The sequence below is a fragment of the Lissotriton helveticus genome, chromosome 1_1, assembly GCF_964261635.1.
Source record: "Lissotriton helveticus chromosome 1_1, aLisHel1.1, whole genome shotgun sequence".
In the NCBI taxonomy this organism is placed as follows: domain Eukaryota; kingdom Metazoa; phylum Chordata; class Amphibia; order Caudata; family Salamandridae; genus Lissotriton; species Lissotriton helveticus.
The window spans coordinates 2,017,042,414-2,017,056,893 of record NC_136057.1 but is presented as its reverse complement, the minus strand read 5'-3'; the positions used below and the strand labels follow the sequence as shown (position 1 = coordinate 2,017,056,893).

Sequence of the window (14,480 nt, the reverse complement as noted above, 5' to 3'; positions counted from 1 at the left end):
CACAATTACACGCAAAACTGAAAATGTACAGCTCAGCTGTTGATCTCCCAACTCAATGCCGTATGTGCGACATCAAAGAGTTTAAATACCTATATTCCAAGTGCTACTGTTAATGCAGGTTAAGTGAAACTACTAGTTGTTTTGAAACTGGCATAATAAACTCATGTTTTAAAAATAATATTTTAATCTGTGCCAATTGATTGTAGTTTGCACTCGCCACAGGCAGCACAGTCACACACCCAATGCCACTCACACACGCAACGCCACTCACACACGCAACGCCACTCACACACGCAACTCATCCACGCAACGCCACTCACACACGCAACGCCACTCACACACGCAACGCCACTCACACACGCAACGCCACTCACACACGCAACGCCACTCACACACGCAACGCCACTCACACACGCAACGCCACTCACACACGCAACGCCACTCACACACGCAACGCCACTCACACACGCAACGCCACTCACACACGCAACGCCACTCACACACGCAACGCCACTCACACACGCAACGCCACTCACACACGCAACGCCACTCACACACGCAACGCCACTCGCACACGCAACGCATCCACGCAACGCCACTCATCCACGCAACGCCACTCATCCACGCAACGCCACTCATCCACGCAACGCCACTCATCCACGCAACGCCACTCATCCACGCAACGCCACTCATCCACGCAACGCCACTCATCCACGCAACGCCACTCATCCACGCAACGCCACTCATCCACGCAACGCCACTCATCCACGCAACGCCACTCATCCACGCAACGCCACTCATCCATTTGCAAAACGAAAAAGGTCAAACTCTTCTATTGCGAGACCTATTGCATTTTCAATGCTTGTATTAAAATTCTGTCTCTCTCTCTCTCTACCGGTTAGCTTCACTGGGAGTGATAGCATTCTGCTATGTAACAAGGAGCACATCATCATGCAAAATTGTTTTGTTCAGTGCCAGGAACTGGCTACTGTGGCAATGTGGGTTTTATTAGACCAAAAAATATTTAGCTTTTGCCAATGTTTGTTGTAACAATGAGGGCCTGGCAGCTCACACAACAATAAAGTCTTACAAAAACCATGTTAAAAGAAGACACACATTGAAAAAAACAAAAGGCTGACCACCAATGTCGTAACTATTCGCTTTGCCAATGCTCGTTTATTTTCATGTTTCATATAATTGTGTTTAAAACTGGTTACACTGGTTTTCCATTATGAATATTTTTGGGAAATAGTAGCATGCATAAACACATTTTACTAAATGATACGTCGAAGAAATGGAACCTAAAATTAAACCGTTTAACAAAACTTTTTCCTATTTTAATTTTTTTTTATGAACATTTTAATTTGAAAGCAAAGAATCACCAATCTTGCTTTCAAGCTTCTGTATATATTTGTATCTAATCAGAGAGCCTTCTGGAAACATTAATCATAGCCTCAAATTGTTAACCTTTTCAAACATCTGTACAGATTTTTATGCTGGAACCACTGTCAACTGTGCAGTCTGAACTTATTTTTCTTTAGAGCGGTTACCCTAATAAAGGCTTTGTATTAATAAACCATAAATACAAGTTCAAACAGTAGTACAATTTGGACATAAATGTTACTTTAAATGCAGGCAATGCCCTTGCCTGATTCATCATGTTATACTGTAATCTGGCATCCAAAGAGTCTGTGCTGCAGGGGGTTGGGCCTGCTTGTCCAAAGGACAAAATAAACATGTTAACTTGTTGTCCGTAATCCCCAAAAATATGTCATGGGCATGGAGCTATAGGAATTCCACATCCGTGACATCAGAGCAATCGCAACTCCTTTTATGGGACTTTTATGGGTCTATTAGTATAGCAAATTAGTCACAGAGTGCTTTTCGCTCACTTTGGGAATATACCATTTACATTTGAAAATTAGAGAGAGACATTTCTGGATCTGAAGCCCAAGTGATCAAGATGGCCTGGAATTTACAGTATGTATGCAACTCTGCAATGGCAAAAAACAGCTGAATGCAGTAACACCACATTTGCCATGAAGAAAGACCATTTCTCCGAATAGGTCCTTTTACCTATGTAGTGTAAATATTTGTAATAAATGTTTGAGATATTTGCATTATACTATTGTTTTTGGTGGACTGTGAAGGCTCTATCTATCATTTGTAGCCAAATCCCTTTAATTTGCTAATAATTTGTGGATCGAAGGATGAAAAATTTAAGACTTAATTAGCAAAAAGAGCGTTTTTGATATCTGTGGATCCCAGCGATCTGATTGGCTAACTGCTGCAAGATGATTTTGTTATGGCCAGCATTACATGAAGTGTGGGCCTAAGGAGTATCTGCTGATAACACATTTTGAAAACCAGGGACGTGTGTAGGGGCCAGAGGAGCCCTTGCAGACCCAAGGGAGATTGAGAGGAGGGACCTAGATGACAAATTGAAGCCTCAAATTAAAAAGCAATATATAAATTGTTTTTTCTTGGATTCATGCTTCTCAATGGATCTGCAGATTCTGCCATGTAGTTGACATAAAATGGGATGCATAAATTCCCTAATAGTGCTTGTGGTCCACGGATCGCTATTGTCATCCCGAGATCTAAATACAAAATCTTTGAATCCAAATGGCTGACGGTGACATCCTGTACCCAGACTTTGCTGTTCACCTCAGGTTTTGTAACATATCAACTAGGCACAGGGCATGCCCAATAGTGATATCCTGAGCCCATATTCCTCCCTGTCCATCCATGACCAAAGGAATTCCTTGCTTAGTTCAGGTGCCAAGGTATATCATTTAATAAAAACAAAAAATAATATTGAAATAACTTTGTTAAAGAGAACTTATCATTCTGTACTCTAAGGAAAAGAATACCATTTTTATTAGAAGGTGTTGAAATTACTCTACAAATCATACCTTTAAGGTAAAAGAGTAACATGTATAAATGCAGTGACAGGTCGTAACCATCAAAAGTAAATTTTGCCACCCTAAATCCTGCAACCTAGTTTGGCAATACATATTTTCCATTTCAGTGCAGCGGTGTACTCTAATAGAGGTATGACAAAAGTCTTAGTGAAGAAGCCACATCTCAAGAATGTCTAATGTCTTTAATTTTCACTCAGTGAGTGAGGGCTTTGCATGCAGTTTTCAATATCTTTTGCTGGTTGAAACATACTATGCTTGTAGTATTGTTGTAGGCTATGTCAAATCATATTTTAACTCCAAGCCTGTTTTTTTCTAGGTTGAAGCTCCATTCATACCAAAGTGTAGGGGACCTGGAGATACCAGCAACTTTGATGATTATGAAGAAGAAGACATTCGCGTCTCTCTGACTGAGAAGTGTGCGAAAGAATTTGCAGATTTTTAGAATGTATGATAACCAGATTACATCAGGGCTCATATTGGGAATTTTGCACTCTGTACCAAATGGGGTGGAGCTAAGACCATCATTTGTCAAAACAGTTACCTAGTTCCTTCATTCCACAAGACTGACGGAAGTCTTTATTGCCATCTTCCACTTGTGCAGTTTGCACCAGCTCTTTTAAGTAGGCACAATTAAGCAAGAGATTTGTGCTGTGACACAGAAAAGTAGACCACTTTCCGTGTGTGTGTGTGTGTGTTGATATATATCTATTATATAAATGCACACACATGTATACATTACACACACAATATTCCATCTATGATCCCTTTTATTTTGATAATCTGTTACTTGTGTTTGTATGCGAGAAATGGGAGGAGTTGCAGTTTGTGTGATCTGGACTGATCTGGAAGATGAGTGTTTAAGGTCTATGCCAGCCAAACATTTTTGTCAATCTTGATGTGAGGCTGCAACTTAAAGTAGCCTTTTAGTATGACGCTCAGCCAGCAACAAGCTAACAGTCTTGACATTGTTTTGAACTGTTTCTTATGAATGCCATATAGTTGTTTATTAATTGTGAAAAAAAATCAAGAAAATCTTCCTTAGAATTGACCAAAATGGGACAGAATACATTTGGAACTGAATAATTAGGATAGTTGGCACCTGTGCCTTGGTTTCCTTTATATCTGGCGCTGTGTTTATTGCTGCCTTCATGCTGCCTCCTTTTGTGGGCAGTGTATTAGCATTGAGTAGTCAAGCTCATGGTGTCAGGCACACTGCTTCCTAAAGGCAGATCATTTCTAGCTGGATTTCATTTAGGCATAACACCATCTTGGTTTTTAGATGCTATTATGTTCACTCTTGTACACATGCATTGGTCAGTATTTTTAATAGAACAATAACAATTGGTGTTCAACCTTCTCTGTTCAAACCTTTTTGGGGAAAGGTCAACACTGTTTTTTTTTGTTTTGAGATATTTCCTGTCCACTCATATATTAATTATGTAAAAAAGATAGTCAATAATGTATTCCTTGTGGATTACCAAAACTGCTTAGGTAGAATAAATTCGGAACTCATAGATTAGGGTAGCTGGCCCATGTGCCTTTGTCTTCATAAAGCTCAACGTGTGTCTATTGCTTCATTTGTACCTCCCCACACCTACCTTCCTTGGTCAGCTGATGTGCATAACATAGCCAACCTCCAGGGTATCGGGCACACTGGGTGATGTAGGCAAAGTATTTCAAACTAGTTTTCATTTAATTATGTATTACTGGTTGACACTACATTTGTCGGGTTGTGTTAACTTTTAATACTTGGAGCCTTCATCTCTTAAACATATATTTTGGCCAGTATTTTATTAGAACATAATTAAATTGGAACTATTGGGTTGTTATGGTCAATCATCATTGATTAGACAAAGGCTTTACTAAACATAATGTCAGCTATTAGCTATGACAAAACAAATGGTTTACGAGCTGCAAACTAATCTTGTGGATGCATTTCTAGATGGATGTGGTATTTTCTGTTAGCTGTTAAGAATAAAAGAGGTTATTGCCAAGTTTTACTCTGGTATACTATATTAGTAAACCGAGGACGAAGCACTGCTAAGATCACTGTTTTTGTTGCAGTGCTTGATGTGGAAAAGGAGACAAAGTTAAAAACTGCCACAGTTGTGTTGCTTTTTGTTTTGTTTTTTTAAATATTATTTAGTACTTTGTGTTATGTTCACTTACAACCAGCTTTCTTTCAATGAAAATAACTGTTTCAATGCAAAGGAATGCACAGTAACATCTGTTTATGGCATTAGATTAGCTATTGTATTCTCACCAACTGACTTAAAGGGTATTGCTGCCATGTGCTAACTTTCAGCACTTATCACGTTTATTTCAGTATTTGACTCAGTGGCTCTCCACTTTTTTGCTTTTAAAATGTACCCATGCAAATTTTATTTGTTCACTTAATCATGGATATCTCAGTGACCTGTCTTAAAACAGCACATGTGGACAGTTTAAAATAAACTAGGCTTATGTTTTAAGATCCATTTACATACATGCATACAGGAATACATTGTTTTTATTAAACTGATCTGTGTTGCTCTATAGTCATTGTACCTGTTAACATGCCAGTGGAAATAGCTCACTGATATGATTTCCTTTTATTCTGTGTGACACTCCTTTATGAAAAGCCTTTGTAGACATTTTACATACCAGTAAGAGATGTACTAGCCAACATTCTGTATGTCTTTAGGTCGTTTCGCATTTTTGCACAACAAAGTCATTAGGCGGCTGACACCAATTGGAGTCTTTGTCCACCCATATTTACATATGTGCAAGAAAAGTATATGATACTTTGCTGTAGCAAATTTTATGTATCAAAATATATATATATGCCACATTAATAAATTAAAAATTATTTGTATGAAAATGTTAAAATCGTTTGTATTTTATTTAGAATGAGGTACTGCTATGTATGCCAGCAGTATGCGATAAATTATGCAGTAACTTTGTCATTTCTGAACTTAAAATATTTTATTAAATGATGGAGATCACAGTTTAAGTATGTTCAATATAATTGTATGAGTTATGGTGTTCTGAAATGCAGTAATTGTCAATTTCTGAAATACTAAATAATGGCATCCAACCTGACCTTTGGAAGATGGGTGCTACTTTTGAAAAGTATCCCTTTAAAGTGTAAGCCTATATTTAGTAGGAAAGCCTTTCTTAAAATATGTTGATTGTTTGTAAATTAAAACAATATAGTTATGTTCTGCTGGATTGTATCTGAACAATTAAGAAGGAACTACAGTAATAAAAAGAAATTGTTGCTTATGTTTGACACAGTGACCAGGTCACAGCTCTGCCTCTCTAATTGTACATAAACTGCAGATCATCACTTCTAAGTACAGAAAGTCTTAAATGTACCTGTATAAAAAATAGATAGTAATGTAAAATGTAGTAGCTCTTCTACTGAAAAGGTATTTTTTCAATTCCCATCTGCTAGTAACGTGTTTTACTTTTTAAACCAGGACTAATTCTTTGGATTCAACAATCTTTTCACATAGATATTGCAAAATAATGCCTTTTCTGTTTTTATTGCCTTTGCTGCCCACTTTTTAACAAGTTTTTTTTAACATGTGTTAAAGTATGTGTAACTGCTTTGAACCTCTGGATCACAACTTTCAAAATTAAGTTTGGATTTACCATCTTTAAAGATCTACAAACTATATTTTGTACTGAGTTATGATATAATTGTTTGTGCCTCATACTGTCAAACATTGATGATCAGTCCTAGGATTGAATTTGGGGGAGTGGGGTGTATCTCCCCTTTATGATAGCACCATGGGTGAGAACCTTTGTGACAAATATTTGTATGTGACTGTCATTTGATCACAGCAAACCTATCAAACGCCCTACAGAGTAGATGAATGATTGTATTTTCCTCAGGAGATTTTTTCCAGGAATAACTCCAAACCCACTGAAGAAATGTTGACATATCTTTTGTAGCACGGTGTTCTTCCTGTCATTCAGTGCTTTTGCTTCATTTGGTGAAAAAACATTTAGCTATTTTGGAAATATAAGGCAAAATCTGAATGTCCAGTATGAATGTCTACGTTTGGAAATTTTCCACATACTCTGTGAACATCAGGCACATGTGCGGAAAACCATATAGAAAAAGTTTTGTGAATAGTGGTGGTTGCAAACACAGACAAAGAGGTCTTTGTGGGTAAAGTACACGCCTTGGCAATCCCTATTCAAAAATCCCTCAACACGTAGTAGTATAGTACTAAAATGATTACTCAAAAAATGCCCATAATATGAGCACAAAAGAAACCTTACAAAATTCACCTCAAATAACATGTAAAGAAATCTCATAAAAAAGTATCAGACATTAAAAACTGTGCAATATTTGTGGATCTGTAAAGCATCTTCTATCTAGAACTTTAGCGCCTCCTTGCAATCTGCGGATAAATCGATTTATTTACAAAGATTTTAGGGAGACTACAATCTTTGCAAAGCTCTAATGCCTCTTTACAAAAATGGACACAACATTCATTTGGCATTATCTTCAGTTAATGTTTCTGTATGTCCAAGTATAAAGTGTGAAAAAAGTGAAGATCATGTTTATTGCTTCTGTCTTCATAAAAAGAATTGCCCAGTGGTTTTTTAGTCTTCTTTTTCACATTGGCCCCACGATCCAAACCTATTCCTGCTACCCCAGTACTAGTGCCTGTGTCAGATCGCGAACCAACATTTGCCTGAGCTTGCTCCATGTCACACTAAACAAGCATTTGCAATGAAATAGGTCTCGCATTTGTTAGAGTTAGAGCTATTGGAGTTGTACATGATAATTGGTTTAATCTATGTGTTTTTGTTTGGAGTATAATGGATGTATGAGTAGAGCTATAGCTGCAGCAATACTTATAGGACTTAGAATGAGGAATTACCATTGGGACTAGAGAACGAGCTGTAGTATTGTGTAGAGGAATTAAAATGAGGAATTACCGTTGGGAGAAGAAAAGTAGGTAGCAGCAATGTGTAGAGCATTGAGAAAGTAGAATAATGGACGGGATAAGAGGAGCAGTTAGCAGCACTGTTTAGAGTAGTTTGAATGAGGAATTGACGGGAGGATGTAGAATGAGGAATTCTAGATGAGAACAGAGAAGCAGCTGCAGCAGTATGTACAGGAGTTAGAATAAGGAAATAGTATTGAGACTATGAAAGCAGGTAGCAGCACTGCCTAGCGGACTAAGAGTGAAGAACTACACTGGGACCAGACGCAGCTGTAGCACTGCTTAGAGGATTTAGAATGATGAATCACTACTGTGATTAGAGATATAATTGCAGCACTTCCTAGAAGAGTTAGAATGAGGAATTGACGGGACCAGAGAAGCAGCTTTGTCACTGCCCAGAGCAACCTTAAAATGAAACACTGCTACATTGTAGGGCAAATAAAATAACTTGCAAAACAAAATACCTAGACATTTTCTTTTTGCTATAAATAAAACCTTCACCATTAAAATATACACATAAAATCAATTTAAAAGGTGCAGGTTGTTATACTAATAATTTGATGCAAGCCTAAATATAGGAGCCCATTCTTTTAAGGTTCCTTGGAGATTGAAATAAATACATTAAGCAACCAAGTACTTAGTTGTGGCTTTTAGCGTGAATAAATAAAATGCAGCTATAAACTAGCATTTATGTAGGACAATGGCACAAGCCAATTAAAAATATGGGTGGAGAGCGGGAGGGGCTTCAAGTCCATACTCCAATACTGCATGCCTCGCAGCAGTGCATGCGCTGCACACGTTCAACCTAAAATATAATGCAAGCCATAACACTGAGGAGGGGCAAGGCTGAAATTCCTCTAACGGCAGAGCGCTCAAGGCAGAGCAGGGCATTGGTGCGAACGCACGTTCATGGGCAGTAGAACCAATGCAACAGAGCATAGATAACATGGTAAATTAAGCATGCAGTAGTATAAACTATTCTCTAGTAAAGGAAATAACAAAATCCTTATCTTGACTGCAAGCAGCAAGAAAAGAGGAATTGTTGCTCTCAGTCAAGATAATTATTGGGTTACTCAACATGCTGTACATACCGAATGAGGGCGAACTGTTATAATGTCACTGTATGTAGTTAGTTTACCAGGTTTTCTGAATAATTTCGTTTTTCTTTTGCTTGGCAACTGTTAAACAAAAGCAAGAAAAGACATCATGATATAAGCCTCTGGTCTACTGATAAAATCTCCTGAATATACCAGCACTGTGAACTTGAGACAAATAGCATTCACTAGAGCAAGCTCCTGGAAATCATTTTCTATTTGAACTTCTGCCTTGCCATGCTTACAACGAGGCTACTGAATAACGACTGTAGATGAAAGACTTTATTTAACCTCCCTGGTTTGGCTTTCATTTTTTTTCTCAAACCTCGCTATGAAAACCATCTTCTCTCCCTAGTAGTCCGAGGCTGATAGCCAAGTGTCACTCTGTCAAAAAGTAAGTAGACCTCAGGGTGTCCAATACCAACTCTTATGGAACAAAAAGCCAGTTTTTTTCGGAGTGCTTCGCTGTCTCAAATGGGCATACACAAAACTAATGGGAGACTTCTGGAATGTAGAGGCGTTAGTGTTCAACAGCCCACATTTTTGATTGTAGGTTTTTTGGGATGTCAAACACTCAAAAGTACACACATGTCCATTTAATCATGAGCTCTGTCAGTAGAACGCATACGAAGAGCAGATTATAAAAATAATAACAGTAAACCAAAACCAATGCCAGACTCTACGTAACAGCCTAAAATACAATTGGTAAAGCTACATTCACCCCTCTAACAGTGGCCATAATCTAAACTGGGAATTCAGCTAACAGCACTGCACACGTAGGCCGCACCCCCACCGAACCAGACAACCTTTGAAGCCTAAATAATGGCTTTACCAGGCAGACACAGACACTTACAAGAGACAGATTTCACAAACAGCAGCTAGACAGCCTACAAAGAGCACTGAAAGGGTCAGGGGATCAGTGATGCCATGACAAGTGACCGGAGCTCCTGCAAAGCCTTTCTCTCCCGTGGAGTCTTTATTGTATACACACATCCAGCTCCGGGCTTCATTCTGTAGTGCTCAGAACCCACTAAACCTGAAACACTGAAGAAACATATACTATTGCCCAAGTGCCTGGCGCCAAAGTGGTTGGGGTGCTGCAGGTGACATGCACTAGCTGACTCGGCGAGTCCTATTATGCATAGCCTGAAAACTCGCAGCACTGGAGGGCTCTTGTGGTTTGTGGTTCCTCTGTGGACTCTGGCATGACTTGTGTCCAAGACGGGGGCATCTTAAACTGCATGTTTTCCTATGTGCAAGTGCTCGTGGGCACTTGTACTCTGAGATGGAAAATCTACACTCACATGCAAACAGCTCCTTGTACAGCAGCATCAGTCTTCCTGCTCCAAAGTCTGCACAAGAATTTCCTATAGGGACATCAGGGCAGGGGCCTCTAAGTCAGGTGATATCTGTCACAACGAGACACTCTAAGGACTTGGCGCCGCAATAATAACAAGCGGCAGGGAAAGCGATCGCGAAAGTGAAAGCGATCGCTATTGGAACACAAGGCCGCGAGTGGTGCCCGTGTCTGGGCAGGATCATTGAAACCACATGGGAGCGGTGCGCGTAATAGACACCAATAGGCCATGGGCGGAGCAATGCGCCCGCCTTTGGCCAATTGCATGCTGTCTTTGATAAAAAGACGAACGCAAAGGCCAATAGCATGCCACAAAAGGAAAAGCATACGCGCGAGCGTGTGCGATTCCTAGGTCCATTTTAAACCCCCTACATAAGGTTTCTCGCTGCGCACTGCAACGCTAGGCACAAGACCTAAAACTTACAAAAGCTTAATTGGAAATCATGTAGCCTGACTAGCCATGTGCCTCAACTATATCACAGCTATTTACAGAGGCATCATCTTTTTATTTCTGATTCTGATCCTGTGCCAGAGCAGGGGTACACTCCAGGATGCTGATTATGATGAGTCTAAGGAGCATTAGTGCAGATGTTAAGCTTTATTGTAGAATATGCAACTATAGACAGATACAAAAGGATGAAAGAAATTGAGACTAGGCCTGGCTAGGGTTTGTGGAGTTCCACAATGCGGAACTCCGCAAAGTGACCCAAAAATTCTGCTATGGCAAACCCACGAAGAGAACAAGCCACTAACGTTAGGTGTCCAGCCAGCGGGGACCACAGCTTGGAGAAAGTCCTCCCAGTTCCTATTAGTACAACCCCTTCCTGTGTGAGGGTTCACACCAGGGACAGGCAGTACTCCAGAAAAAGGGAAGGGAAAAGCAAGACAGGGTGGTTGTTGAGAAGACGCCCCTTCCAGTCTGGTCACGGGTCTGAGAGGTCTTCCGATGCACAACTGTTTGAATGCCCACTGGAGAACAGTCTGCAGTGAGTACTGTATCGGGCGCGGTTCTATAAGTTCCACCACCGCCCATACACAAATGGCCGAAGGGTTTCAGTCTTAGGTTCCTGCAGGTCAATAACCGTTCCGTCACGGCTCACCCCACATTCTAGTTCAGGGTTGGAACCACACCCCCAGGTAGTTCTCGTCACTCCTGATTATCAATGCGCCATAAAGGTCCCAACACTGAATGTACAAAACTATAAAGGTGTACGGTGTCAAAGCGTTTCAGAAAAGTTACCGAATACTCAAGCACGGCCGTGCTTACTGTACTAGGTCCTACCTCGCCAGCGTTGATTGAGTTCCTCGGCGGGAAGGCAAGCGTCCGCTCCCTTCTGTCTCTGCGTCCGTAGCGGGAAGGCAAGCGTCCGCTCCCTTCTCTCTCGGCGTCCTTTGCGGGAAGGCAAGCGTCCGCTCCCTTCTGACTCGGCGTCCTTTGCGGGAAGGCAAGCGTCCGCTCCCTTCTGTCTCGGCGTCCTTTGCGGGAAGGCAAGCGTCCGCTCCCTTCTGTCTCGGCGTCCGTAGCGGGAAGGCAAGCGTCCGCTCCCTTCTGAAATCGGCGTCTGCACCAGCCCACACTCAAGTGAACGGTTACAACGCCAGAGCTTAACCAACCGGAAAGATTGACAAGCACCCGGTTGTTCCTGGGAAGTATTTTTATGGCTGCTCGGGAGGTAATTTCCGGTTTGCCCGGACCCAGGGCGTTCTGGGTGTTGTAGTGCTTCCGAGGTCTCGACATTTACGAGCCCTGAACCGGCATTTTCGGGTGAACGCTACAGGCCCAATGTTATCCAATGAGGGAAAGGGGCCTTCGGTTGGTGGCTGCTGGCTAGCAGGCCAAGCGGCTCTGGGAGCTAGACTCCTGGTCACTTGCTTTGGGCAAGGGGGGAAGTAGGATAGGGCAAACCGGTCATAGCCAGCGGCACTCGGGCGGCTGGGTGCAGGGTGCTTTCAAGCCATCGGGCGCTCAATGTTATCCAACGAGGATCTTGAAAAAGGGACAAAGGCTGCAGGCTCTAGGGCGATGATCGTTGTTTTCCCTTGACATACGGGCATTTCCACAATGAAGTCCATGGAGACGGTGTGCCAAGGTTTAGGGGGGATTGGAATAGGCAGGAGTAGCCCTGCGGGTTTGGTATGTTTTGCTTTACTCTGAGTACATACCGAACAGTTCCTGACGTATTTCTTGATGTCGTTTCGCAAGGTGGGCCACCAGAACGACCGTTCAATGGTGGCTATGGTTTTGTATACCCCCCAATGACCCCCTAACACAGAATCATGGGCCCAATTGAGCACCTGCATATGTAATCCCGGGTCAGGTACATATAACGCATGGCGGTAGTACAGAAAATCATCGATCTGTGACCGCCCTTGGGGCTCCTCTTGTAGCCAGGCCTGGGCATCGACCTCCGTTAACGCCACCCTGATGTCCTCGATGAAGTCTGTGGACGTGAGCAAGGCAATGGTGTTTTCAGGAAAGGACCCTTCAGGTAAAATGGAAGGCGGTTCCTCTTGGACGGCCGGCTGTAGGTCTTGGGAGTCTTGATTCCGGGAGAGAGCATCGGCCTTTCCGTTTTGTGGTCCGGGATGGTATTTAATGACAAAGTCATAGTCTGAGAAAAACAGGGTCCATCTGAGTTGTCGAGGTGTGAGGGCTTTAGCTGTTTTCAGGAACAACAAGTTCCGATGGTCCGTGTATATCTCGATGGTGTGCCGGGCTCCCAGTAGGTAGTGGCGCCATTCCTCACATCCTCTTTTAATGGCGAGCAGCTCTTTATCGGTGATGGAATAGTTGACCTCACTCGGATTGAGTTTTTTGGAGTAGAAAGCAACAGGGTGGATCTGCCCTGTCGTAGGGTGGCGTTGTGATAACACCCCTCCCAAGGCGTATTGAGACGCATCGGTTTCCAAAATGAAAGGAAGATGAGCGTCCGGATGGCGCAAGATAGGAGCTTGGGTGAACCGTTCTTTGAGTGTCCGAAATGACTGTTCGGCTTCATCACCCCACACGAACGGAGCGTTTTTCCTTAGCAGACGGGAAATGGGGTGGATAATCTTGGAGAAGTCCTTAATGAAGCGCCTGTAATAATTTGCAAAGCCTAAGAAACTTTGCACAGATTTGACGCTCTGCAGAGTTTTCCAGTTCGTGATGGCCTCTACTTTCCCGTCCTCCATTTGAAACCCGTTAGCATTCATCACGTACCCTAGGAAGGACACCTCAGTAGCATGGAAAAGGCATTTCTCCAACTTGGCGTACAAGTCGTGTTGCTGCAAGCGATGTAAGACGTCCTTCACGTGTTTCTCGTGTTGGTGGAGGGTACGTGAGTAGACGAGAATGTCGTCGATGTAGACCATGCAGGTGGTATCCAGTAGGCCCCTGAGCACTTCGTCCATAAAGTATTGGAAGGCCGCAGGGGCGTTGCAGAGGCCAAAGGGCATCACCTTATATTCGAAGAGACCGAACTTGGTGCGGAACACAGTCTTCCACTCGTCGCCTTTTTTGACCCGTACCAAATGGTAGGCCCCTCGAAGGTCCAAATTCGTAAAGTAACGGGCTCCTTTGATTTGATCCATTAATACCGAGATCAAAGGGAGGGGATAGCGATTTTTTACCGTGATGTTGTTCAATGCCCTGTAATCGATACATGGCCTCAACTCGGCACAGTCCTTCTTCGGTATAAAAAAACAAAGGCGACGAAGCAGGGGATGTGGAATGACTGATGAACCCAGAAGCCAGATTTTCCTCTATGTAGTTCTGGAGATATGTGTTTTCATGTTCGGTAAGAGCGTAAACGCGACTGCATGGAATGGACGCCCCAGGGAGCAGGTCGATGCAACAATCGTATACCCGATGCGGGGGTAACCGAGTTGCCTTCTGTTTGTCAAAGAGGGAACTATACCCCTTATAGACCTCGGGTAGGCTGGTGGCGCTACTTATATGTTCCACTGTACAAGACAAAGCCAAGTGGCGAGCACCGGGTATCTCGTTGTCTTCCGTCGCCAAGGCGGGAAGTCCTTGACAATGTTCCTTGCAGTAGTTCGAGTTCAGGGACACCGTACGTGCGGACCAGCTGACATCAGGGTCGTGTAGAGTTAGCCAGGGCATCCCTAATATGAGGCGAAACTGAGGTGCCGCAATTAAATCGAATTGGATATACTC

At 42.4% G+C, this 14,480-nt stretch overlaps 1 protein-coding gene across 2 annotated transcripts in view; it reads left to right on the top strand.

Annotated features, from left to right (window-relative positions):
* PRKACB (protein kinase cAMP-activated catalytic subunit beta) overlaps positions 1-5,784 on the top strand; it is a 288,944-nt gene extending 283,160 nt beyond the window's left edge. For both annotated transcript variants that reach the window (XM_078644794.1, XM_078644785.1), the window contains exon 10: positions 3,241-5,784. In XM_078644794.1, the coding sequence (XP_078500920.1) occupies positions 3,241-3,366 (126 nt within the window). In that variant the 3' untranslated portion in view covers positions 3,367-5,784. The remainder of the gene's footprint in view (positions 1-3,240) is intronic.
* Positions 5,785-14,480: the final 8,696 nt, after the last annotated feature.